We start from the raw sequence: 24,761 nt of genomic DNA on the forward strand, positions 1-24,761 counted from the left end.
TAACATAGTGTTATGGGAATAAAATACTTTCTTGGATATTAAAGTAGATAAATCACATTAAGCATAATATAATATAGATGCCAAAATCTTATTTGAAGAAATAACAAATCAGAGCCTCATATAGTTTGTCTCAGAATTTTTAGGTCTGAAACAATTAGCTATATGTTTAATATATTATTAGTTATTATATAATTCTAATGAGAATGATTTTGTGCAAGGTCAGATTTTTCTTTTTGTTCCTTGGTTTCTATAGCACCCTGTGAAATAGAGATAATAAAAAAATTTCAAGCCTTCATTAGTTATTCTCTACTTTGGGTGGTATTTTTCTAACCCTTGATGTTAATTCATTAATATTTCTTCCCTTAACCGCATATACTACTTTGCCCTGAGGAGGAGTAGATTTTGTAGAAGTATGTGTGTGAGGTGAGGTTTCTATATAATGGGCAATGTAAAAACGAAACAAAGAGAGGTAGGTATCTATTTAAAGAATGTTTATTATTTTTTACAGGCTAGCTGTCTGTGCTTATCTTAGGATTGAGCATAGTACTGTGCTTGGTACTGAGGTTCTACAACACAGGAGGCTCCATTTTTGACCTCATGGACTTCTGTATTTTGGAGAAATCAGATTAGTAAGGAGACAATTTTAATAAAATGGGACAAGTTCTAAAATGGGTATTATGGTATCCTGTGGATGGGCACCTAAGTAATTTTAGTGAATTACTTAGGGAAGGCTAAAGGAAGGCTTAGGAAAGGCCGCCAGCGTGAGATTTGCCCATATAAATGCATGCACTGAAAGGAGGTGTCAAAGGACTTTGAACAGCAGGCTGAGGCAGTTCAACATTTTTTTTTTTTTAAAAACTATTTATTAACTTTTGTGGGTACATAGTAGGTGTACATATTTCTGGGGTACATGACATGTTTTGGTATAGGCATGCAATGTGTGATGATCACATCATGGAAAATAGGGTATCCATACCCTCAAGCATTTATCCTTTGTGTTACAAACAATCCAATTATACTTGCTTAGTTATTTTAAAATGTACAATTAAATTATTATTGACTATAGTCACCCTGTTGTGCTATCCAATACTAGTCCTTGCTCATTCATTCTCACTACTTTTTTTGTACCCATTAACCATCCCCACCTCCCTGTTACCCACCACCCTTCTTGGCCTCTAGTGACCACCCTTCTACTCTCTATCTCCATGAGTTCAACTGTTTTGATTTTTAGAACCCACAAATAAGTGAGAATATGTGATGTTTGCCTTTCTGTGCCTGGCTTCGGTTCAACTTTTAAGTGACATGACAGGTGTGTAGAAAATGACACAAACGAGGAGGCACATTTTAAGAATATTGATCTGTTATGTGTAGGATGACTGCATAGTTTAACAATAAGCTCTCTGGTGACGTAATTTTAATCTTAATGAGATCTTAGCATATTTTTTTTGCTACTAGAAAAGGGGCCAGCAACCTTTTTCTGTAAAGGGCAAGGCAGTTTGCAGTTTTGCTTTGTGGGCCATATAGACACTGTTGCAATAACTGAACTCTGCCATTGTTGAAAGCAGCCACAGAAAACATACAAATGGGTGTGGCTGTATTCCAATGAATTTTAGTTACACAAATAGGTGGTAGGCCAGATTTGGCCCATATGCCATAGTTTTCTGACCCCGGCACTCTAGACCATTAATTCCATGAGAGCAGGGATAGGGTCTGTTTTGTTTTTTATTATTGTCCCAAGTCCCCAAACAGTTCTTGGTTTATTGTAAGTTTTCGTTGACTATTCAGGGAATAAACACACAAATGAATAAATATAATAGGTCATGGCTGGAATAAGAAAGCAGATGGAGGCAAAAGTCCTGAATAGGAAAATTGCTGTGGGGATGCAGAGGTTGAAGTAGATGTGAGAGGCATTTTCAAGGCTTTGGTAAGTGTGTTAATATGAAAGAGGAAAAATTATAGTAATGACAAACATTATTTGACACCATGTGCCAGGCACTCTTCTAACCTTTCTAGTTTCTCTATTATGTTATAAGAAGGGTACTATCATCATCCTCATTTTGCAGAGAAGGAATCTGAGGAACAGGTTAAGTCTGCTAATGAGCGAGGAAGTCCACCTTTTAGTCACCATTTTATGTCTGTCAATCCTGTGGAAATGTTGGGACCATGAAAGAGTATGGTGGTGTTAGTGAAATAGGGACAACTGGATAGCAATATAGTAAAGGGAAAACATAAAGAATCCACTTTTATAGGCTTTATTCCTGGGATGGAGGCTGGTTCAACATATACAAATTGATAAATGTGATTCACCACATAAATAGAATTAAAAGGAAAAACCATATCATGTCCTCAATAGATGCAGAAAAGACTTTGATAAAATTCAACTTTCTTTTGTGTTAAAAACCCTCAACAATTAGGCATTGAAGGAACATACTTCAAAGTAATGAGAGCAGTCTATGACAAATCCACAGCCCAACATCATCCTGAACAGGTGAAAGATCAAACCATTCCCCTTGAGAACTGCAACAAGACAAGGATGCCCACTCTCACCACTTCTATTCAACACAGTAATGGAAGTGCTAGCCAGAGCAATCAGGCAAGAGAAAGAAGAAAAGATATCCAAATAGAAAGAGAGGAATTCAAGCTATCTCTCCTTGCAGATGATATTATTCTATACTGAGAAAATCCCATGGCCTCTGCCAAAAGGCTCCTAGAACTTATAAATAACTTCAGTAAAATTTCAGAATATAAAATCGCTGTACAAAAATCAGTAGCATGCCTATACACCAATTACATCCAAGCTGAGAACCAAAGCAAGAATGAAATCCCATTTACAATAGCCACAAAAAGAATAAAGTACCTAGGAATACGGAACCAAGGAGGTGAAAGATCTTTACAATGAGAATTACAAAACACTGATAAAGGAAATCAGAGATAACACAAACAAATGAAAAAAGATTTCCTGTTCATGGAAAGGAAGAATCAATATGGTTAAAATGGCTATACTGACAAAAACAATTTACAGATTCAATGTTATTCCTATCAAACTACCAATATAACTTTTCACAGAATTAAAAAAATTATTCTAAAATTCATATGGAAACAAAAAAGAGGCTAAATAGCTGAAACGATCCTAAGCAAAAAGAACAAGGCCAGAGACATCACACTACCTAACTTCAAACTATACTACAAGCCTACAGTAACCAAAATAGCATGGCACTGGTGCAGAAACAGACACACAGACCAATGGAACTGGACAGAGAACCTAGAAATAAAGTGATACACCTAAAAGCACCTGATCTTCAACAAAGTCAATGATAACAAGCACTGGGGAAAGGGCTTCCTATTCAATAAATGGTGCTGGGATAACTGGCTAGCCATATGCAGAAGACTGAAACTGGACCCCTTCCCCTCACTATATATGTTATGAAAATTAACTCAATATGGACTAAAGACTTAAATGTAAGATCTAAACCTATAAAAACCCTAGAAGAAAACCTAGGAAATACCATTCTGGACATCAGGCTTGGTAAAGAATTTACAACTAAGTCCCCAGAAGCAATTTCCATAAAAACAAAAATTGACAAGTGGGACCTAATTAAACCAAAGAGCTTCTGCACAGCAAAAGAAACTATCAACAGAGTAAACAGACAACCTACAAAATGGGAGAAAATATTCACACACTACACAACAAAAAAGGTCTAATGTCCAGAATCTGTAAGGAACTTAAACAATTCAACAAGCAGAAAACAGACAACCCCATTAAAAAAATGGGCAAATGACATGAACAGACACTTCTCAAAAGAAGACATACATGAAACCAACAAATAGATTAAGTAATGCTCAACATCACTAATCATTAGAGAAATGCAAACCAAAACCACAATGAGAAACCAACTCACACCAATCAGAATGGCTATTATAAAAAGTTAAAAAAAATGACAGCCATTGGTGAGGTTGCAATGAAAAGGGCACACTTACACATTGCATGGGAATGTAAATTACTTCAGCCATTGTGGAAAGCAGTGTGGAGATTTCTTAAAGAACTTAGAACTACCAATCAAGCCAGTAATCCCATTACTGGCTATATATCTAAAGGAATATAAATCATTCTATCAAGAAGACATATGCATTTGTATGTTAACTGCAGCACTATTCACAATAGCAAAGACATGGAATCAACCTTGATGCCCATCAACAGGGTACTGGATAAAGAGAATGTGGTACATATATACCATGGAATACTACACAGCCATTGAAAAAATGAAATCATGTCCTTTGAAGAAACATGAATGCAGCTGGAGGCCATTATCTTAAGCAAACTAACATAGGAACAGAAAACCAAATACTGCATATTCTCATTTATAAGTAGGAGCTAAACAATGAGTACATATGGACACAAACAAATGGGAACGATAGGCACTGGGGACTACTTGATGTAGGAAGGTGGGAGGGAACGTGGGGTGAAAAACTACCTATTGGTTACTATGCTCACTATCTGGGTGATGGAATTATTTGTACACCAAACCTCAGCAACACACACTTATGTAACAAACCTGCACATGGACACCCTGAACCTAAAATAAAAGTTTAAAAAAACCCCGCTTTTAGCTAGACTGCATTGAAGGTAAGAGTAGGTGACAAAATAGCTTTTTTTTTTTTTCTATAAGCATCTAGGGACATGGCTCATAAATTTGATGATAGTTCAGGACATAAGGCAGATTTAATTAAACAGACTAGCAGGCAAAGAGCTGGGACACATGTACCGGGCATACAATAGCTAAGACTACTTAAATTATACTGAGGAATCATTAACATTATACAGAGCACTGTTTTCTTATTTCAAGACCATTCAAAAAATGTTATATATCCTTAATTGTCAGTACAAGGAAAAATTTGTGGGTTCTTCTGTCTCCAAACATAAGCAGATGATAGCAGAGAATAAAATGTTAAACACTTTGGAAATGTGATTAACAGCTCATCATGATAGTAAATCAAGAGATGAATATTAGAGTATGTTCTTACTAATATAGTTAATTATTTTACTTCTGTGCATTTAGAATGAAACTGATTTGAATTCCTAAGTTGCAGATAAATTGTTTAGTTCTGACCGTCAATTTTATAGCTTAGAACCTCTATGGGTAAATTTTTCCTCATTACTATAGAAATTCAACATGAAGATTTTAATTTTCTTGTACTTAGGCAAGTCTAAGACTGTAAGAGTTTAGTATGAACATGGATATAAAAAATTATCTGAAAATGAGATAATAGAAGATTTCATGTTTTTTGTTAAATATCATTCACTTACTAAATATTACCAAAGAGGGAATATAGAGCAGCATCGTACTTCGTTACCAAGGTGAGTACAAAATAGAAAACATGGTCTTGTTCCCCACCCTGAGGACTTGCTACTTTATTTAGAATAATGTATTTGTATGAAATATATGATATATATAAAATATAATATTCGGCTTCTTAGGGCTTTACCTTAGTGCCAGGCACCATTTTAAGTACTTTGTTGTAGTAATTTGTTTAATCACCATATAAAACCTACAAAGTAAATACTATTATTAGCTCTCAGATTGCAGATGAGAAGCTAATACAGAAAAATATAATCTCTGCTTAGCCTACTTTTTCAGGTTACCTATCAAATATGGATTTTGATGCTTTGGACAAGAGAGATTCTTATGTATATGTTGAGGCTAAGAACAGAAAATGAAAGTTATTGGAGAAAATTTACCTTGAGCTGGATCTGTAAAAAAGTTCTGGTTATAGATTTGTGGGTTTTCTATGCATAAGCAAAAGCACAGACACAAAATCTATGTGGTGTGATGATAAAGTCATATGAATAATATAATAAACGCATGTAATTTAGCAATGGGTGATAACATGACCTAAAGGAATCTAGTTCTGCATATATAACTTATTTCTCTGCTCTTTAAAGAAAAAGGAAAACATAGCTAAATTATCTTCTCAGGTCATCTCCTGTGTGGATGACTTAATTCATATAAAATTGCTTTCCTTTATGGCTTATTTCCATTTGAGTAACAAGTTGGGAGAATAAGGTAAGTGTGATATGATGTATAACATTTTACCTGCCAAAATTTGCTGGATTTTAAATGACATGCTCAAAATTTGAAGTCTTTGAATAATATACAATCAAGTGTTAAAACAAATGAATCTCATCGTACACTGGAATGTGATGGCATATTGAAACTTGACATGCTTACTAGGACAGGTTGCTATATTAATCACTCCACCTGCTGACATTCCCCTATGGCCTTCCTTTCTTTGCTGGTGAGATACTCACCTAGGTCCTTGGTGATACCTCACAGAGTGTAAGAAGGATGAGATGAAATTACTCTTTACATACTAATGAAAATACTGGCAGTTGTCTGTAGGCCTTATTTTGTAGTTCTTCAGGTGCAAGGGCTTGAACATTGTAGTATGTTAACAGTTGCACTCAGAATTCCTATTAAGGAGAGAACTGTCTTTGGGAAACTACATGAGCTGCTTGGAGTAGATAGTGGACCCTGGTTGCATTGGGATGAACATGAGCCTAGACTACAAAATAAGATGATAAATTACTCTGCCTGACACCAGGAGGGAATTGTGGTTTGTTTTAACCTACAGATCAGTTGGAAAAAAGCAAAGCAAAGGACAGAAGACAAAAACTGGAGTGGAATTGCCATGTATTTACTGCAGTGGTGGGGTGACCAAAAGACAAGTTGGAAGTTATTTAGGTGGCCATGATATAAACCTTTTCCTTCCACATTGTCACCTCTCCCCACCCCCTGCACCAATCTTAACAATCTGATCTAAAAGTGTAAATGGCTTTGTTAATTTGATAGAAATTAAAGAAGTTGATTGTTGCTTTTAGGCATCTGTGATATGGAATAGACAGTATGGGTGAAAGACTGGTGAGCTAGAGATGACTTTAGAACATAAACATGCCTTTTGGAATCTTCACAATTTATGTAGATGTCAAGGGTCTGGTAGAAAGTAACTGACATCTGAGTTATAAAAAGACCACGAGACAAAAGAGGTTACTCTTAAGCCACAGTGTAGGAAGGCTTGATGAAAATCCACAGTGAATTCTTACCTCTGACTCTTATTTTCCAGCTACTTAAATAATAAAGAAACAAAAAATGTGAGCTTATCTTAAAATCTACACTCTTCAAATAAGTTCTCCATATTTTCTGACTATGGAAAGATAATTTTCTGAAAATGTCTCATCTTTGGCCAGTGGGAGTCTCTTTAAGTTGGCTCCTGTTGTCTTTTAATATAACCATAGTTGTCTTTGTTAACATTCTTGCTTTCAGGCATAAAAAGATATCTAGGCTTATATATTTTCTGTCCTAGAGCTGAGCGTACAATTCTCCAAGAAGTCTTGGTTCATTTTAGTGGAAAATGGTATTTGGAGATGACAATTTTGGCACTAGAGGTGTTCATTGATACTAAGTTATTGCTTCTAAATCTTTTTAGCAGATATAGCTGGGAGATTTAAAAAAAAAAAAGAAAGATTTTTTTTTTTTTTGAGGTGGAGTCTTGCTCTGTTGCCCAGGCTGGAGTGCAATGGCACAATCTTGGCTCAGTGCAGCCTCTGCCTCCCAGGTTCAAGTGATTCTCCCTCCTCGGCCTCCTGAGTAGAAAGTTAAGTAATGAGTTCATACATTAATTCCAGTTCATATTAAGGATTAGAATGATTTTTACTTCTTTGATTTTATGCCTAGATCTCTTTCATGCTGAAAATTCTGGTTCCTAATGACTAATGTTAATATAATTGTTCATTTGGTTTATATATATTTATCTGTTATATAAATATAATGCTATTTGGGTATTTTTATATATAGTTTTAAAATAACAATATCAATGTTACCACTAACATCAAGACTACAGGATGCAATAGAATATCTTTATGGTTCTTTTTGTCTTTAGGCTATAATCCACTGTATAGTCAAAATATTGTGTTTTAAAATTAATTGAACTAAATCTTTTCTGCTTGGTTATGCTACCAACTTGAAGTACAGTTCATTTCCTTATTTTTCTTCAGTATTTAAAAATTTGTCTTTTTCTTTTTTAATTGACCATGTGAAACATTTTACCTGGTTCCAAATAAAAACTATAAAGCAAATTATAGTTAGAAAGTCTAGCTTTTATCCTTTTACTACTTCTTGTTTTCTCCCTCACCCTATAGATAACTATTTATAAATTGTGTGTGTGTAATCTTGCATTTTTTTCTTAGAAAAATATGAGCATATGTGTATGTGTATCTATGTTTATGTATTTATATCTGTTTATCTATATCTATTATCTCGTTTTCTTACATGTTTCTTTATCCTGATTTTTTTCACTTAGTAAGTCCTGAGGATCACTCCATAGCAACATATAAAAGGTCTTTTTTTATATATGTGAAGTCCTCCATTATATAAACATTCCTTGGCTTTTTCAACAAGATACCTAGTGATGAACATTTGAGCAGTTTCCAGTCTTTGTTTTAACAAATAGAGAAATTAGTTTGCTCTAATACATAATAGTGTCTCCTTCTCTACAGCCTCACTAATAGGTTAGTCATATTTTTAGCTTTTTGCCAACCTCATAGGTGAGAAAAATTATCTACCTAAAATTGGAATCTCTAAAAGACAGAGTTAAAGGCAGTTCCAAGGAAGTAAGGAGTACTCTCTCAAGGAAGCAACAGTGAGAGAGAAGCAAAGGGAGGAGGAAAAAAGAACTAGTACAAGGTAATGAGTTACCAAGCTGGCCATAGCTTCACAAGAAACTCAGCTGATTGCTTGATAAGAAGAGGGGGTTTCTTGGAAGGCGGGATAGAGTAGTACAATTAATTTGATTGCTATGCAGAGAGAAAAAGAATAGCAGGAATAGGCAGGTTGATAACAGTCACGTATAGCTTGACAACAGATTAAAAATTTACATTTTGCTGCATTGGCAGTGGAAAACCAGGAAACATTTTGAGCAGGAAAATGATTAAGAGCAAAGAGGATTTTAGGAAGATTCAACCTGGATTAAGGTTAGGAGTGTTTAGGGAACAGGTCACTAGTTGGAAAACAATTACATGTCCAGCTGAGGAGTAATAGAAGACTGAATTAAGCATTGTTGGACAAAATACATAAAAGAAGACAGTCTGAGCAAAGGATGCTTAATTTGGGAACTTTGGCAGACCTTAGAGAATCTATTATTGGGTTCTAGGGGTTTGTAAACCTCTAAAATGATAAGCACATTTTTGTGTTCCAAGTATGTTCAGTTTTTAGGAGAAAGAGTTTTTAGCTTTGACCTGATGCTCAAAGGCATTTCTAAGACAAAAAATAATTAGGAAATCCTGAATCAATGAGATTTTGTGATCACTGATAGATTTATGTTGTAAATTAGCCTCATTTTACAACCACATTCTTCCAACTCCTATTGTACTTATTGTCTGTGCCACTCATTTTAACATCTAACTTGTTTTTGTAAGTTTTGTTTTTCCTACACTGCTTTTCTATTTTTTTCAGATGGAGTTTCCCCCTTGTCATCCAGGCTGGAGTGCAGTGGTGCGATCTCAGCTCTCTGCACCCTCTGCCTCCCAGGTTCAAGCAATTCTCCTGCCTCAGCCTCCCAAGTAGCTGGGATTACAGGCACCCACCACCACACTGGCTAATTTTTGTATTTTTAGTAGAGATGGGGTTTCGCCATGTTGACCAGGCTGGTCTCGAACTCCTGACCTCAGGTGATCCACCCATCTCGGCCTCCCAAAGTGCTGGGATTACAGGCATGAGCCACGATGACAGGGCTACACTATGTTTTTCTTAAAGGGACACATCTGCATATTGTCCTCAGTCACAGGTTACTGTACAACATGGTGACTATGGTTAGTAACAATGTCTTGTATTTTGAAAATTGCTGAGAGTAGATTTTAAATATTCCAATCAGAAAAAATTATAAATATGTGAGGTAATGCATGTGCTAATTAGCTCATTTGAGCCATTCCACAATGTATATATATTTTGAAACATCATGTTCTACATGATAAATATATCCAATTTTTATTTGTCAATTAAGAAAATAAAGGAAAAAAGTACAACTTAAATAAAACTTGCTTAAAAACACCTATTAAGCTAGACATGGTGGAAGAAATTGGCAAAAATGTAAAATATCTTTCTTCTCACTAAACATTTTTGGTTTGGAATCAAATAGCCATTTAATTAAAGCATTTTATTTATGTCAAAAAAAAAGACACCTACCAAGCACATACACACATAGAACTAAGAACTAAACCCATTTTTTTTTTTTTTTTTTTACTTAAAAATTTTGTTTTGATGTAACCTTTTTTCTTTTTTATCCTTGGCTACTAAGAACAGAAATAGTTTTACATTTCTTTGTTGCATCAGAACTCATCCCAGGAGCATAAAGGCCTGAAATGAACTCTGCCTTATGATACTCACATTTGAGAAATTCCATCAGAACACAGATGGATCTGTGTGTGGTGATGAACTCAGAGCAGGAGAGAAGGGGTTTCATCACTTCACCAGGGCCCTGAACACACTGGAAACCTTATCAGGCCCCATCTCTTTCCTTACTTGGAATAAGACTTTCCCTTATGTACCAAAACAATGCCTCCTGTCCCAGCTAAGAGGAAGGGAGCTAAAGGGAGCATTTTGAGTTGTTTTAAATTTATAACATTAAACTGTTCATTGTTAAGACACTTTGATCAGCTTTGAGGTTTTCCTTTTACAATTGATTCTAAGCACCATAAAATTGGTGCTTCTGTGTTGGTACTTGCCTCTTGAGCATTTAACAAATATTTCATAAGGTGTGTTAGTTATTTTTCAGGAAAAGATTAAACTTTAGCTTTGAGCTGTCTATAAGGTTACTTAGAAATTCAATTTAATATTACCCTGCTTCAGCTGAAAAATAAAGTTTAGAGCCATATAAAATTAAGAATCTGTAACTAGGGCAAGTACAGAAATAAACTTCTTAAACACTTTTGAAAAGTATATTACAAAGCACAATATTTTTTTTCTTTAAAGGAGGTATTCTTATATTGAGATTAGAAAAGCCTTGTTTAAAACTGTCAAAAGGAATAAAATTCTTTAAACTGCTGCTGCCACTGGATCTGAATATCTATGAATGGGAGACTTAATATTTTTGAACAGCTTTATTGAGGTATAATTTACTTACCATAAAATTCACCTGTTTTAAGTTCAGGGATCTGTAAATTTAATGTTATTAAATGATGGTCACAAGAGCTACTTCTGGCTCTGTAGTATATCTTCATAGTTAGTAATTATTTTGTAATTATGTCAATAAGAGGATCCCAAAACTGGTCACAATTTTGATAAGAAAAATTTTTAGAATCCTGTAAGGAAATTTGTCAGATGTATCATTCCCCCTGTACATTATTGCTTGTCTATTTGTTACTCAAATTTAGGCCCTCATGTTTGAGATACTGCTTTCCACCCACATGGCAATCTATGAAATCCCCAGGATATGTGTTATAAAGAAAGGTATTTTCAATTTGGAGAAAATACAGTGTGCCAACTGAAGATAATTTCAACGTTATTTTTTAAAATTAAGATGAAATGAACAGGTTACAACCAGTAAATAAAGAGCGACTTAACCCTTTTGTTACCTCATTAAAATTATTCACTGTTTTTAAGTTCATTTCTTGCTATTTAGATTCTGGAGAGAATCTTGACCCGCGAAATGGAAGATCTGATTTTGGGTCCTGCTGTACTACTCACAGGGTGCTCATACATCCTCTTGAATTACTCACAGTCTCTGGGGCTTATTTTCACCCTATAAAATTGGAATTAGGATACTGGCATTGAGTAATTTAGAGGGTTTTAGTGAGGAGCAATGGAAATAATATATAAAAAAATGCTTTGTTACACACAAAGTCCTGTGCAATTGTAAGGTATTACGTTTAATATCAGAACTCAATAAAATTTCTATATTAATCAAAATAATCTGCAAATGGTTCTAAGTACCTATCTATACTTGGCACTATATATTCCAAGATAAATATATATGGCTCTTAGGTTCAAACTGTCAGGCTGTTTGGTCCACATGGAATAACGTAGGGTGGGGATGGATTCCCCACCTTCACCTTCAACTTCATATGCTTTCCTATTGCAACTTTCTAGATCCCTGTTTATTATCACATTAAAAAAACCCAAAAATACTTAGTAGTAACCCCTGAAGAATGACTACAACTCTTTAGATAAAGTGAAGTAAACGTGTGCTTCTAATTAAGTTTAGTTGTAGAGCAAATTAGAGTGCATACTTTGTAAAGCAATCTAAAGGTTTCATTAAAAATTGTAGAGAAGTAATGATAAAATTATAGTGGTAAAGCTAATGCCAAAAATTATTGCTCTGTGATGGTGGCATCCCAAGCCTTACATTTTGTCCTCAGGAATTCCATGGGTTGAGTCAAACTATACATTTTTTTTCTCCACAAATTTTACTGTGACTAGCAGTTGTTTGAACTTTGCTTTTGATCATTTTCTAGTGAGGAGGTGGAGGGGATTTGTTCAGGGAGAGTAAGAGATTCACTCATGTCTTTTAAAACTATACTTTCTTCAGGGTAGACTCTGTCTTTCAGGAGAAACTCTGACACTCTTCTTTCCCAGCTGCTTTGCAGGGAGCCGGTGTTCCTGGTGAACACTGTGTCCTGTGGGGAGCATTTTGACAAATCTCTCTTTAGCTGTCTTATACATGTATGAGACATAAGAAATTTATGAGTAGCTAGAGTGTAAGAAATTGAATGACAGTGCTTACTTCCACTTTCTTTAGCATATTCCCAGAACCCCTCATATACTATTTTTGCATAGACGAGATGCTCTGCAAAAGGAGTAATGAATATAAAAACATTCTCCTTTCTTTTTTCCTTCTCACTCAATGGGTCCACGTTGGTTTCATACTAAAGTAGTTCAGAAGTCAAATTGTTTAGCTTTACTATTGCCCTTTCTAAAGCGGCTCAAACCTACATATGAAAGCAAATCCCAATATGTAAGCCTCTGTGTGGTTAACATTTCTGTCTACTCTCTCAATAGTATGAATTTAAGTGATATTTTTCATGGTGTCTGGAATGAAATGTAGTGATTCATTGTCATTGTTTAACAGAACTAATATGGCATAAATGCTGTGCTGATCCTATTTTTAGGTGCCTTCACCTGTCCTCCCATCATGTAACAAGTCTACATAAGAACATTTTAAATATGTGCATCTGTTTGTGTTCCTAGTTTGTACAAGTGGAATGACAGAGTGGCGTACCAGTTAGAGTGCAAACAACCTGCTACTTTCATTCCTAATAACGTCATACTTACTAAACACTAGTTCCACTCTCTATGCATGTCCCACCATTGCCACATTTCATTAAACTGCAGGGAGAAGCATGACACTGGCCAACACTGCGTCCAGCATTTGGGTGGCCCTCGGGATTTCCCAGTCCTCTGAAATGGCCATCCTTCTCAGTGCGAACTTGAAGAGTGAAAATACAGCCTTGAAGAAACGCAAAAACACTTCGTGTTAACAAACAGAAGAAATAGAAAAAACAAGAAGAAGGTTATTTTTCATTTTTAAAGTAAAAGTTTTTCAAAATAAAGTAATACATGTAAATTTTAAAAGAAATATAAGAATACAGAAATGCGCAGAGAAAATTTTTTTAAAAAGTCATTCATGATATCACTTCACAGCAGACAACTATTAACATTTTGGTGTGTGTGTGTGTGGTATTTTTTCCATGCTTAGTCATATTTTCTTTTAAACAAAAATGCAATCTGCACTAAGCTGTAGAAAATATAATATTATACCAAAAAGTTGAGCATCATAAATAACATTAACTTTTTTCTTGTAGCGTTAACTATTTTTAAGTGATGACATATTTCCTTATATCAAAATATATTTAATAAACCTATAATTATTATACCATTGACTCATTTATACTTTTTGCTATTAGAAATAAAGTTGTAATGAATATCTTATGTGTATATCTTTGTCCATTTAAATTTTTTTTCAGTACATATTTCTAGAAGTAGAATTACTAGGGGAAAAGATATAGATGCTTTGAAGTATGCCTAAGTGTCCCCCATAGATATTTTTCACAACTGGACTCAGGAGACTGGGATACCCCTTTCTTCACGGGCACTACCATGCCTCGGATTACCATTCCATTTCATTTTTACATGCGATAGCTAATAAAATATTATTTTACTGTTTTTGGTTGGGTATCAAAAATCTTTTAACAAATTTATTGGTCATTCATAATTTATATTATAATTTGTATTTATACTATATAAAGAGAGTCTCATATAATGAGGACATTAGCTATTTGTGATATACGGTAAATAAACTTTCTCCAGTTTAATATTTACCCCTCAATTTTGCTATGGTAGTTTTTTTTTTTTTTTTTTTTTTAGGTAAAGAAGTTTATGTTGTCACATTTTTCTCTTTTTTCTTTCAGAGATTTTGCCTTTCTATACATCTTTAGAAAGAACTTTTCAGCCGGGAACGGTGGCTCATGTCTGTAGTCCCAGCACTTTGGGAGGCCGAGGCGGGTGGATCACGAGGTCAGGAGATTGAGACCATCCTGGCTAACACCGTGAAACCCCGTCTCTATTAAAAATACAATTAGCTGGGCGTGGTGGCAGGTGCCTGTAGTCCCAGCTACTCGGGAGGCTGAGGCAGGAGAATGGCGTGAACCCCAGAGGCAGAGCTTGCAGTGAGCTGAGATTGCACCACTGCATTCCAGCCTGGGCAACAGAGCGAGAGTCTGTTTCAAAAAAAAAACAAAAATAACTTTTCTACCCCAAGATTAGATAAATATATGTAAATAAAAAGGACGGTTCAGTGAAGAATTTGAAATGAAAGTGTTTGAAATCCTGAAATGTATTGTAATTTTACTCAGCTCCTTTAGCAGTTACTTATAGTTTATTTGCAAAGTTCTTTCAAATAAATAGGAACATCAACCAGAAATAAGGTCTTTAAAATGATAAAGGCAAGATTGAATTTTATTTTCAAAACTTTTTTTTTGGGGGCATAAAAGGCTTTCGTTTTTTTTTTTTTTTTTTTTTGTCATTGTTATACTTTAAGTTCTAGGGTGCATGTGCATACCTTGCAACCTTGCAGGTTTGTTATATTGTATACATGTGCCACGCTGGTGTGCTGCACCCATTAACTCGTCATTTACATTAGGTATTCCTCCTGATGCTATTCCTCCCCGCTCCCTTGACCCCATGACAGGCCCCAGTGTGTGATGTTCCCCACCCTGTGTCCAAGTGTTCTCATTGTTCAATTCCCACCTATGAGTGAGAACATGCGGTGTTTGGTTTTCTGTCCTTGGGATAGTATGCTCAGAATGATGGTTTCCAGCTTCATCCATGTCCCTACAAAGGACATGAACTCATCCTTTTTTATGGCTGCATAGTTTTCCATGGTGTATATGTGCTACATTTTCTTAATCTAGTCTATCATTGATGGACATTTGGGTTGGTTCCAAGCCTTTGCTATTGTGAATAGTGCTGCAATAAACATACATGTGTATGTGTCTTTATAGTAGCATGATTTATAATCCTTTGGGTATATGCCCAGTAGTGGGATGGCTGGGTCAAATGGTATTTCTAGTTCTAGATCCTTGAGGAATTCACTCACTGTCTTCCACAATGGTTGAACTAGTTTACAGTCCTGCCAACAGTGTGAAAGTGTTTCTATTTCTCCACATCCTCTCCAGCACCTGTTGTTTCCTGACTTTTTAATGATCAGCATTCTAACTGGCGTGAGATGGTATCTCATTGTGGTTTTGGTTTGCATTTCTCTGATGGCCAGTGACGATGAGCATTTTTTCATGTGTCTGTTGGCTGCATAAATGTCTTCTTTTGAGAAGTGTCTATTCATATCCTTTGCCCAGTTTTTGATGGGGTTGTTTGATTTTTTCTTGTAAATTTGTTTAAGTTATTTGTAGATTCTGGATATTAGCCCTTTGTCAGATGGGTAGATTGAAAAAATTTTCTCCCATTCTATAGGGTGCCTGTTCACTCTGATGGTAGTTTCTTTTGCTGTGCAGCAGCTCTTTAGTTTAATTAGATCCCATTTGTCAATTTTGGCTTTTGTTGCCATTGCTTTTGATGTTTTAGACATGAAGTCCTTGCCCATGCCTATATCCTGAATGGTATTGCCTAGATTTTCTTCTAGGGTTTTTATGGTTTTAGGTCTAACATTTAAGTCTTCAATCCATCTTGAATTAATTTTTGTATAAGGTGTAAGGAAGGAATCCAGTTTCAGCTTTCTACATATGACTAGCCAGTTTTCCCAGAACCATTTATTAAGTAGGGAATCCTTTCCCAATTTCTTGTTTTTGTCAGATTTGTCAAAGATCAGATGGTTGTAGATGTGTGCTATTATTTCTGAGGGCTCTGTTCTGTTCCATTGGTCTATATCTCTGTTTTGGTACCAGTACCATGCTGTTTTGGTTACTGTAGCCTAGTAGTATAGTTTGAAGTCAGGTAGCATGATGCCTCCAGGTTTGTTCTTTTTGCTTAGGATTGTCTGGGCAATGTGGGCTCTTTTTTGGTTCCATATAAACTTTAAAGTAGTTATTTCCAATTCAGTGAAGAAAGTCATTGGTAGCTTGATGGGGATGACATTAAATCTATAAATTACCTTGGGCAGTATGGCCATTTTCATGATACTGATTCTTCCTGTCTATGAGCATGGAATGTTCTTCCATTTGTTTGTGTCCTCTTTTATTTCATTGAGCAGTGGTTTGTAGTTCTCCTTGAAGAGGTCCTTCACATCCCTTGTAAGTTGGATTCCTAGGTATTTTATTCTCTTTGAAGCAATTGTGAATGGGAATTCACTCATGATTTGGCTCTCTGTTTGTCTGTTATTGGTGTATAAGAATACTTGTGATTTTTGCACATTGATTTTGTATCCTGAGACTTTGCTGAAGTTGCTTATCAGCTTAAGGAGATTTTGGGCTGAGACAATGGGGTTTTCTAAATATACAATCATGTCATCTGCAAACAGGGACAATTTTACTTCCTCTTTTCCTTATTGAATTCCCTTTATTTCTTTCTCCTGCCTCATTGCCCTAGCCAGAACTTCCAACACTATGTTGAATAGGAGTGGTGAGAGAGGGCATCCCTATCTTGTGCCAGTTTTCAAAGGGGATGCTTTCAGTTTTTGCCCATTCAGTATGATATTGGCTGTGGGTTTGTCATAAATAGCTCTTATTATTTTGAGATACATCCCATCAATACCTAGTTTATTGAGAGTTTTTATCATGAAGGGCTGTCGAATTTTGTCAAAAGTCTTTTCTGCATCTATTGAGATAACCATGTGGTTTTTGTCTGTGGTTCTGTTTATATGATGGATTACATTTATTGATTTGTGTATGTTGAACTAGCCTTGCATCCCAGGGATGAAGCCAACTTGATCATGGTGGATAGCTTTTTGATGTGCTGCTGGATTCGGTTTGCCAGTATTTTATTGAGGATTTTTGCATTGATGTTTATCAGGGATATTGGTCTAAAATTCTCTTTTTTTGTTGTGTCTCGGCCAGGCTTTGGTATCAGGATGATGCTGGCCTCATAAAATGAATTAGGGAAGATTCTCTCTTTTTCTATCGATTGGAATAGTTTCAGAAGGAATGGTGCCAGCTCCTCTTTGTACCTCTGGTGGAATTCGGCTGTCAGTCTGTCTGGTCCTGGACTTTTTTGGGTTAGTAGGCTATTAATTATTGCCTCAATTTCAGAGCCGGTTATTGGTCTCTTCAGGGATTCAACTTCTTCCTGGTTTAGTCTTGGGAGGATATATGTGTCCAGGAATTTATCCATTTCTTCTAGATTTTCTAGTTTATTTGTGTAGAGGTGTTTATAGTATTCTCTGATGGTAGTTTGTATTTCTGTGGGATCGGTGGTGATATCCCCTTCATCATTTTTTATTGCGTCTATTTGATTCTTCTCTCGTTTCTTCTTTATTAGTCTTGCTAGCAGTCCATCCATTTTGTTGATCTTTTCAAAAAACCAGCTCCTGGATTCATTGATTTTTTGAAGGGTGTTTTTGTGTCTCTATCTCCTTTGGTTCTGCTCTGATCTTAGTTATTTATTGCCTTCTGCTAGTGTTTCAATGTGTTTGCTCTTGCTTCTCTAGTTCTTTTAATTGTGTTGTTAGGGTATCAATTTTAGATCTTTCCTGCTTTCTCTTGTTGGCATTTAGTGCTATAAATTTCCCTCTACACACTGGTTTAAATGTGTCCCAGAGATTCTGGAATGTTGTGTCTTTGTTCTCATTGGTTTCAAAGAACATCTTTATTTCTGCCTTCATTTCGTTATGTACCCAGTAGTCATTCAGGAGCAGGTTGTTCAGTTTCCATGTAGTTGAACAGTTCTGAGTGAGTTTCTTAATCCTGTGTTCTAATTTGATTGTACTTTGGTCTGAGAGACAGTTTGTTATAATTTCTGTTCTTTCACATTTGCTGAGGAGTGCTTTACTTCCAACTATGTGGTCAATTTTGGAATAAGTGTGATGTTGTGCTGAGAAGAATGTATATTCTGTTGATTTGGGGTGGAGAGTTCTGTAGATGTCTGTTAGGTCAGCTTGGTGCAGAGCTGAGTTCAATTCCTGGATATTCTTGTTAACTTTCTGTCTTGTTGATCTGTCTAATGTTGACAGTGGGGTGTTAAAGTCTCCCATTATTATTGTGCGGGAGTCTAAGTCTCTTTGTATGTCTCTAAGGACTTGCTTTATGAATCTGGGTGCTCCTGTATTGGGTGCATATATATTTAGGATAGTTAGCTCTTCTTGTTGAGTTGATCCCTTTACCATTATGTAATGGCCTTTGTCTCTTTTGATCTTTGTTGGTTTAAAGCCTGTTTTATCAGAGATGAGGATTGCAACCCCTGCTTTTTTTGTTTTCCATTTGCCTGGTAGATCTTCCTCCTCCTCTTTGTTTTGAGCCTATGTGTGTCTCTGCACATGAGATGGTCTCCTGAATACAGCACACTGATGGGTCTTGACTCTACTCAATTTGCCAGTCTGTTTCTTTTAATTGGGGCATTTAGCCCATTTACATTTAAGGTTAATATTGTTATGTGTGAATTTGATCCTTTCATTATGATGTTACCTGGTTATTTTGCTCATTAGTTGATTCAGTTGCTTCCTAGCATTGATGTTCTTTACAATTTGGCATGTTTTTGCAGTGGCTGGTAATGGTTGTTCCTTTCCATGTTTAGTGCTTCCTTCAGGAGCTCTTGTAAGGCAGGCCTGGTGGTGAGAAAATCTCTCAGCATTTGTTTGTCTGTAAAGGATTTTATTTCTTCTTCACTTATGAAGTTTAGTTTGGCTGGAAATGAAATTCTGGGTTGAAAATTCTTTCTTTAAGAATATTGAATATTGGCCCCCAGTCTCTTCTGACTTGTAGAGTTTCTGCTGAGAGATCCGCTGTTAGTCTGACGGGCTTCCCTTTGTGGGTAACCCGACCTTTCTCTCCGGCTGCCCTTAACATTTTTCCTTGCATTTCAACCTTGGTGAATCTGACAATTATGTGTCTTGGGGTTGCTCTTCTCGAGGAGTATCTTTGTGGCGTTCTCTGTATTTCGTTAATTTGAATGTTGGCCTGCCTTGCTGGGTTGGGGAAGTTCTCCTGGATAATATCCTGCAGAGTGTTTTCCAACTTGGTTCCATTCTCCCCGCCACTTTCAGGTACACCAATCTGATGTAGATTTGGTCTTTTCACATAGTCCCATATTTCTTGGGACTTTGTTCATTTCTTTTTACTGTTTTTTCTCTAAACTTGTGTTCTCACTTCATTTCACTTATCTGATCTTCAATCACTGATACCCTTTCTTCCACTTGATCGAATTAGCTACTGAAGCTTGTGGATGCATCACGTAGTTCTCATGCCATGGTTTTCAGCTCCATCAGGTCATTTAAGGTCTTCTCTACACTGTTTATTCTAGTTAGCCATTCATCTAATCTTTTTTCAAGGTTTTTAGCTTCTTTGCGACGGGTTCGAACATCCTCCTTTAGGTCGGAGGAGTTTGTTATTACCGATCTGAAGCCTACTTCTGTCAACTTGTCAAAGTCATTCTCTGTCCAGCTTTCTTCCATGCTGGCGAGGAGCTGCGATCCCTTGGAGGAGAAGAGGCACTCTGATTTTTAGAATTTTCAGCTTTTCTGCTCTGGTTTATTCCCATCTTTGTGGTTTTATCTACCTTTGGTCTTTGATAATGGTGATGTACAGATGGGGTTTTGGTGTGGATGTCCTTTTTGTGGTGTTGATGCTATTCTTTTCTGTTTGTTAGTTTTCCTTCTATCAGTCAGGACCCTCAGCTGCAGGTCTGTTGGAGTTTGCTGGAGGTCCACTCCAGACCCTGTTTGCCTGGGTATCACCAGCAGAGGCTGCAGAACAGCAAATATTGCAGAGCAGTAAATGTTGCTGCCTGACCCTTCCTCTGGAAGCTTCATCTCAGAGGGGCACCCAGCTGTATGAGGTGTCAGGGCCCCTACTGGGAGGTGCCTCCCAGTTAGGCTACTTGGGGGTCAGGGACCCACTTGAGACAGTCTGTCCATTCTCAGTTCTCAAACTCCGTGCTGGGAGAACCACTGCTCTCTTCAAAGCTGTCAGACAGAAACGTTTAAGTCTGCAGAAGTTTCTGCTGCCTTTTGTTCAGCTATGCCCTGCCCCCAGAGGTGGAGTCTACAGAGGTAGGCAGGCCTCGTTGAGCTGCGGTGGGCTCCACTCATTTGGAGCTTCCCAGCCACTTTGTTTACCCAGTCAAGCCTTAGCAATGGTGGACGCCCCTCCCTCAGTCTTGCTGCCACCTTGCAGTTCAATCTCGGACTGCTGTGCTAGCAGTGAGCAAGGATCTGTGGGCGTGGGACCCTCCGAGCCAGGCACGGGATATAATCTCCTGGTGTGCCGTTTGCTAAGACCATTGGAAAAGCACAGTATTAGGGCGGGAGTGTCCCAATTTCCAGGTACCATCTGTCATGGCTTCCCTTTCTTAGGAAAGGGATTTCCCTGACCCCTTGCATTTCCCTGGTAAGGCGATGCTCCACCCTGCTTCAGCTCACACTCCATGGGCTGTACCCACTGTCCAACAAATCCCAGTGAGATGAACCCAGTATCTCAGTTGAAAATGCAGAAATCACCCATCTTCTGCGTCGCTCACGCTGGGAGCTATAGACTGGAGCTGTTCCCATTCGGCCATCTTGGAATGATCTCTCCAAATGTTTTCAAAAACTAAAAGCATGAAGTAATTTCTCATGGTGAAAAAAAAATGGGTTCAGTTATGGAAGATAGAGAATGTACTTTCCAACTTAGTTTTCACTGGCATTTTTACTGACAAGCACCATTCTCAACATGCATCAATATTTTCTCCTTATGATAGAGCAGTGATTGTTTTTCCTCAGTCTTAATCTTTGTTCTTCCTCCAAGTACTGCCATTTACTATTACACACACACACATGCCATCACCAAAATACTGTGCTGACTGAAGAAATGAATGAATGCTAGCTGCTTTACAAATGAATAACCAACTAGCTCGATTAACAAAGCAGGGTTTACCATGCCTTTTACAGAGTGAAATGCACTGTGCAGAAAGCAAAAGTGTAAGTAGATGACAGAGTCAAGTAAGTCTGAGTTCAAATATGATCTGTGCCACATAATGGCTACATGATGCAAAGTCTAACTGAAGCTAATCTTTTTACCTTTAAAATGAGGACAAAAGTAGCTATTTCATGAGTTAGGAGGAATAAATAATATAAATAAACTGTCTGTGCAATGCCTATAAATTAGTAGGTCCTGTGTTCCACACCACCATTCCACCCTCTATCACACTGTCTCAGATATCTTCTACTTCTACTCCATAAAATTGCAGATTTCTTCTTAGCAAAAATTATGGGATGCTGATACTGGACTTTTAAATTTTTTTATAATCATACACCAGAATACTTTGTTAAATGACTATAACTTAATGTCTGGAAGTGTTCATTTTAAACCGTTTCTTTTTTATATGGATAAATAAAGTGCTTTTGTTATAAGGAACTACTGAAATATGTTTTTGGCTAAAAATGTGGCAATGCTATATTTAGAGAAACATTTAGCCAATAGAAATAGCAAAATGCATTTATTTTACAGAGAGATGCCTCATGTCAGTCAACATATCATGTTTTTAAAGCAATTGGAGTGATTAAAGTGGAAGACATTTGTGAAATATATATTATTATATATTATGTTATTATCATAGATAAATTATGTTATTATATTATTAATATAGTAGATAAAACATTATCTACTATATTATTGTTAATATAGTAGATAAAACATGACCTGCTTCGTGTAGTACCATGAAACAGACATTCAGTACATAATATATATATCCTGTATGTGCTATGGAGCCATGAGCCATGTGTATATTGAAAATTTGACTGACTAGGTACCAAATAAGTAATAGCTTTTTTTTTTTAAACTGCAGAATAGCTTTTTTTTTTTTTTAATCCTGGGTTTTTAAATTGTTGCAGTAAACTGATTACATTTTCCCATATGGGCTCTTCTTTGAAGAATCTCGTATGATTAAAAAAAGGAGAGAGAAAAAAATTGAACTCACAAGAAACCAAAAGTACTGACTGTGTTGGCTATTTTTAGATGAGAATAACTCTCATTTACAGGGTTGTTAATGAATCTGAATCTATCTCATGTCCACTCTATTCAGAGTAGTAAATATTTAATAACCTCCATATCAATGAGCAGTAGTTGCTGTGACACTAGAAGCTTATGTAAAGTCCAAAGGGTGGTTAGGGTTGGCATCGAGGTGAGTTGGCAAACAGAGTACAGGACTGTACAGGACTGTGCAGAAGATTTTCATAGGCAAGGCCTGGAAGTAGCAACTATTACACCTGCTGACATCTCACTGGCCAGAACTCAGGCACATGGTCATGCATAGCTGTAAGAGAGTCTGGGAAAGATCTGGTAACAACATGTCACAAGCATGTATTATGTGAAAGCACCATTCCAGGTGCTGTGGAGATCTGTTATCAGTAAAAACTAAAAATCCTATTTTCCAGAAGCTTACTAAATTCTAAATTAAGACATACATTCTCTAGCTATATAATTATATTAGGTATGAAATGCTAAGTGGGAAAAGACTTGGTGCTCCAAAGACTTCAGAAAGAGCTCACTCTCAATGAGTGAGCTCAGAGAGTGGGCTCTCATTGAGGAGGTGTGATTTGAGCTTGCTTTCCAGGCAAATGGAATTTGAAGAGGTGGAGAATGCTGATTTAAGCACGGGCCCCGAGGCAGGGAAAATAAGACATACAGAGAGGCAGTGGCTAGATATAGTGATAGTTGATTTTATGTGCCAACTTGACTTGGCCATGGGGTGCCCAGATACTTGGTCAAGTATTGTGTGTGTGTGTGTGTTAGGATGAGATTAACACTTGAATTGATAAACTGAGTAAAGCAGATTGCCCTCCCTGATGTGGGTGGGCCTCATTCAATCACTGAACACCTAAATGGAACAAAAAAGAGGGAATTCTTCCTGCCTGATTGCTTGAGCTGGGACATTGGTCTTTTCCAGCCTTTGTACTTGGACTGAAACATTGGCTCTTCTTGGGTCTTGAGCCTGATGGCTTTCAGACTGGAACTCATACCACTGGCTCTTCTTGTTCTTAGGGTTTCAGACTCAGGCTGGAGCTACACATCAATTATCCTGCGTCTCCAGGTTGCTGACTGTGGATTTTGGGACTTCTCAGCTTCCATAATCATGTGATCCAATTCCTTATAAAAAATCTCTCTCTCTCTCTCTCTCTCTCTCTCTCTCTCTCTCTCTCTGTGCACACCTGATTGGTTCTGTTTCTCTGGAGATGTCTGACTAATACAGATAGATTTTATCGAATTAAAAATCAGTGGAAGCAAGATAAGTATAGAAAAAATACATAGGTTTTGGAATGCCAGGGGTGTTAGTCCATTCTCACATTGCTGTAACTTACTACCTGAAACTGGGTAATTTATAAAGAAAAGAGATTTAATTGGCTCATGGTTTCACAGGCCATGCAGGAACCATGGCTGGGGAGGTCTCAGGAAACTTACAGTCATGATGGGAGGTGAAGAGGAAGGAGGTATGTCTTACATGGCTGGAGCAGGAGGAAAAGAGTGACGGGGGGTGATATACAGTTTTAAACAACCAGATCTCATGAGAACTCACTATCACAAGAACAGCAAGGGGGAAATCTGCCCCCACGATCCAATCACCTCCCACTTGGCCCCTCTTCCAGCACTGGAGATCACAATTTGACATGACATTTGGGCAGGAACACAAATCCAAACCATATCACCATGTAAAAAATTCAGTTATTATTCTAGAGTTGACAGAGTGTCTGTTGTGTTCTAGAGCAGGAAAATGGTATAATTCATTAGCATGGCAATAGTGTTATGATGTGTCAGTTAATCAGGGAAGGGTGAGTAGTCAAAGATGACAGTAAGCCTGTCGTTCTAACTTCAGTTGCATCAGAATCACCTGAAGAGCTCATTAAAATACATATTACTGAGCCCCATTCCCTGAATTTCAGGTTCAATTAGAATTTGCATCTCTAAGAAACTTCCCAGTGATGCTGATATTGCTGGTCCAGGGACCACATTTTGAGAACCACCGTACAAAGGATTCAAACAAGTATTGGAGGGACTGGTAGCAATAGTAAAAGAAATAAGTAAAGAAGCATATTCAGAAAAGGCATTTGTAGTGAAGATGAGATGTTTCACTTCAGTTATT

The 24,761-nt window shown here is 36.9% G+C and overlaps 1 protein-coding gene across 1 annotated transcript in view; it reads right to left on the reverse strand.

Moving 5' to 3' along the window:
- The window catches only part of LOC129037898 (protein eyes shut homolog), a 518,317-nt gene that overhangs the window by 46,435 nt on the left and 447,121 nt on the right, over window positions 1-24,761 (reverse strand). Inside the window, exon 11 of the mRNA XM_063666297.1 lies at window positions 13,320-13,494. Within this exon, the coding sequence (XP_063522367.1) occupies window positions 13,320-13,494 (175 nt within the window). The remainder of the gene's footprint in view (window positions 1-13,319; window positions 13,495-24,761) is intronic.

Source organism: Pongo pygmaeus, chromosome 5 (assembly GCF_028885625.2).
Source record: "Pongo pygmaeus isolate AG05252 chromosome 5, NHGRI_mPonPyg2-v2.0_pri, whole genome shotgun sequence".
Lineage (NCBI taxonomy): Eukaryota > Metazoa > Chordata > Mammalia > Primates > Hominidae > Pongo > Pongo pygmaeus.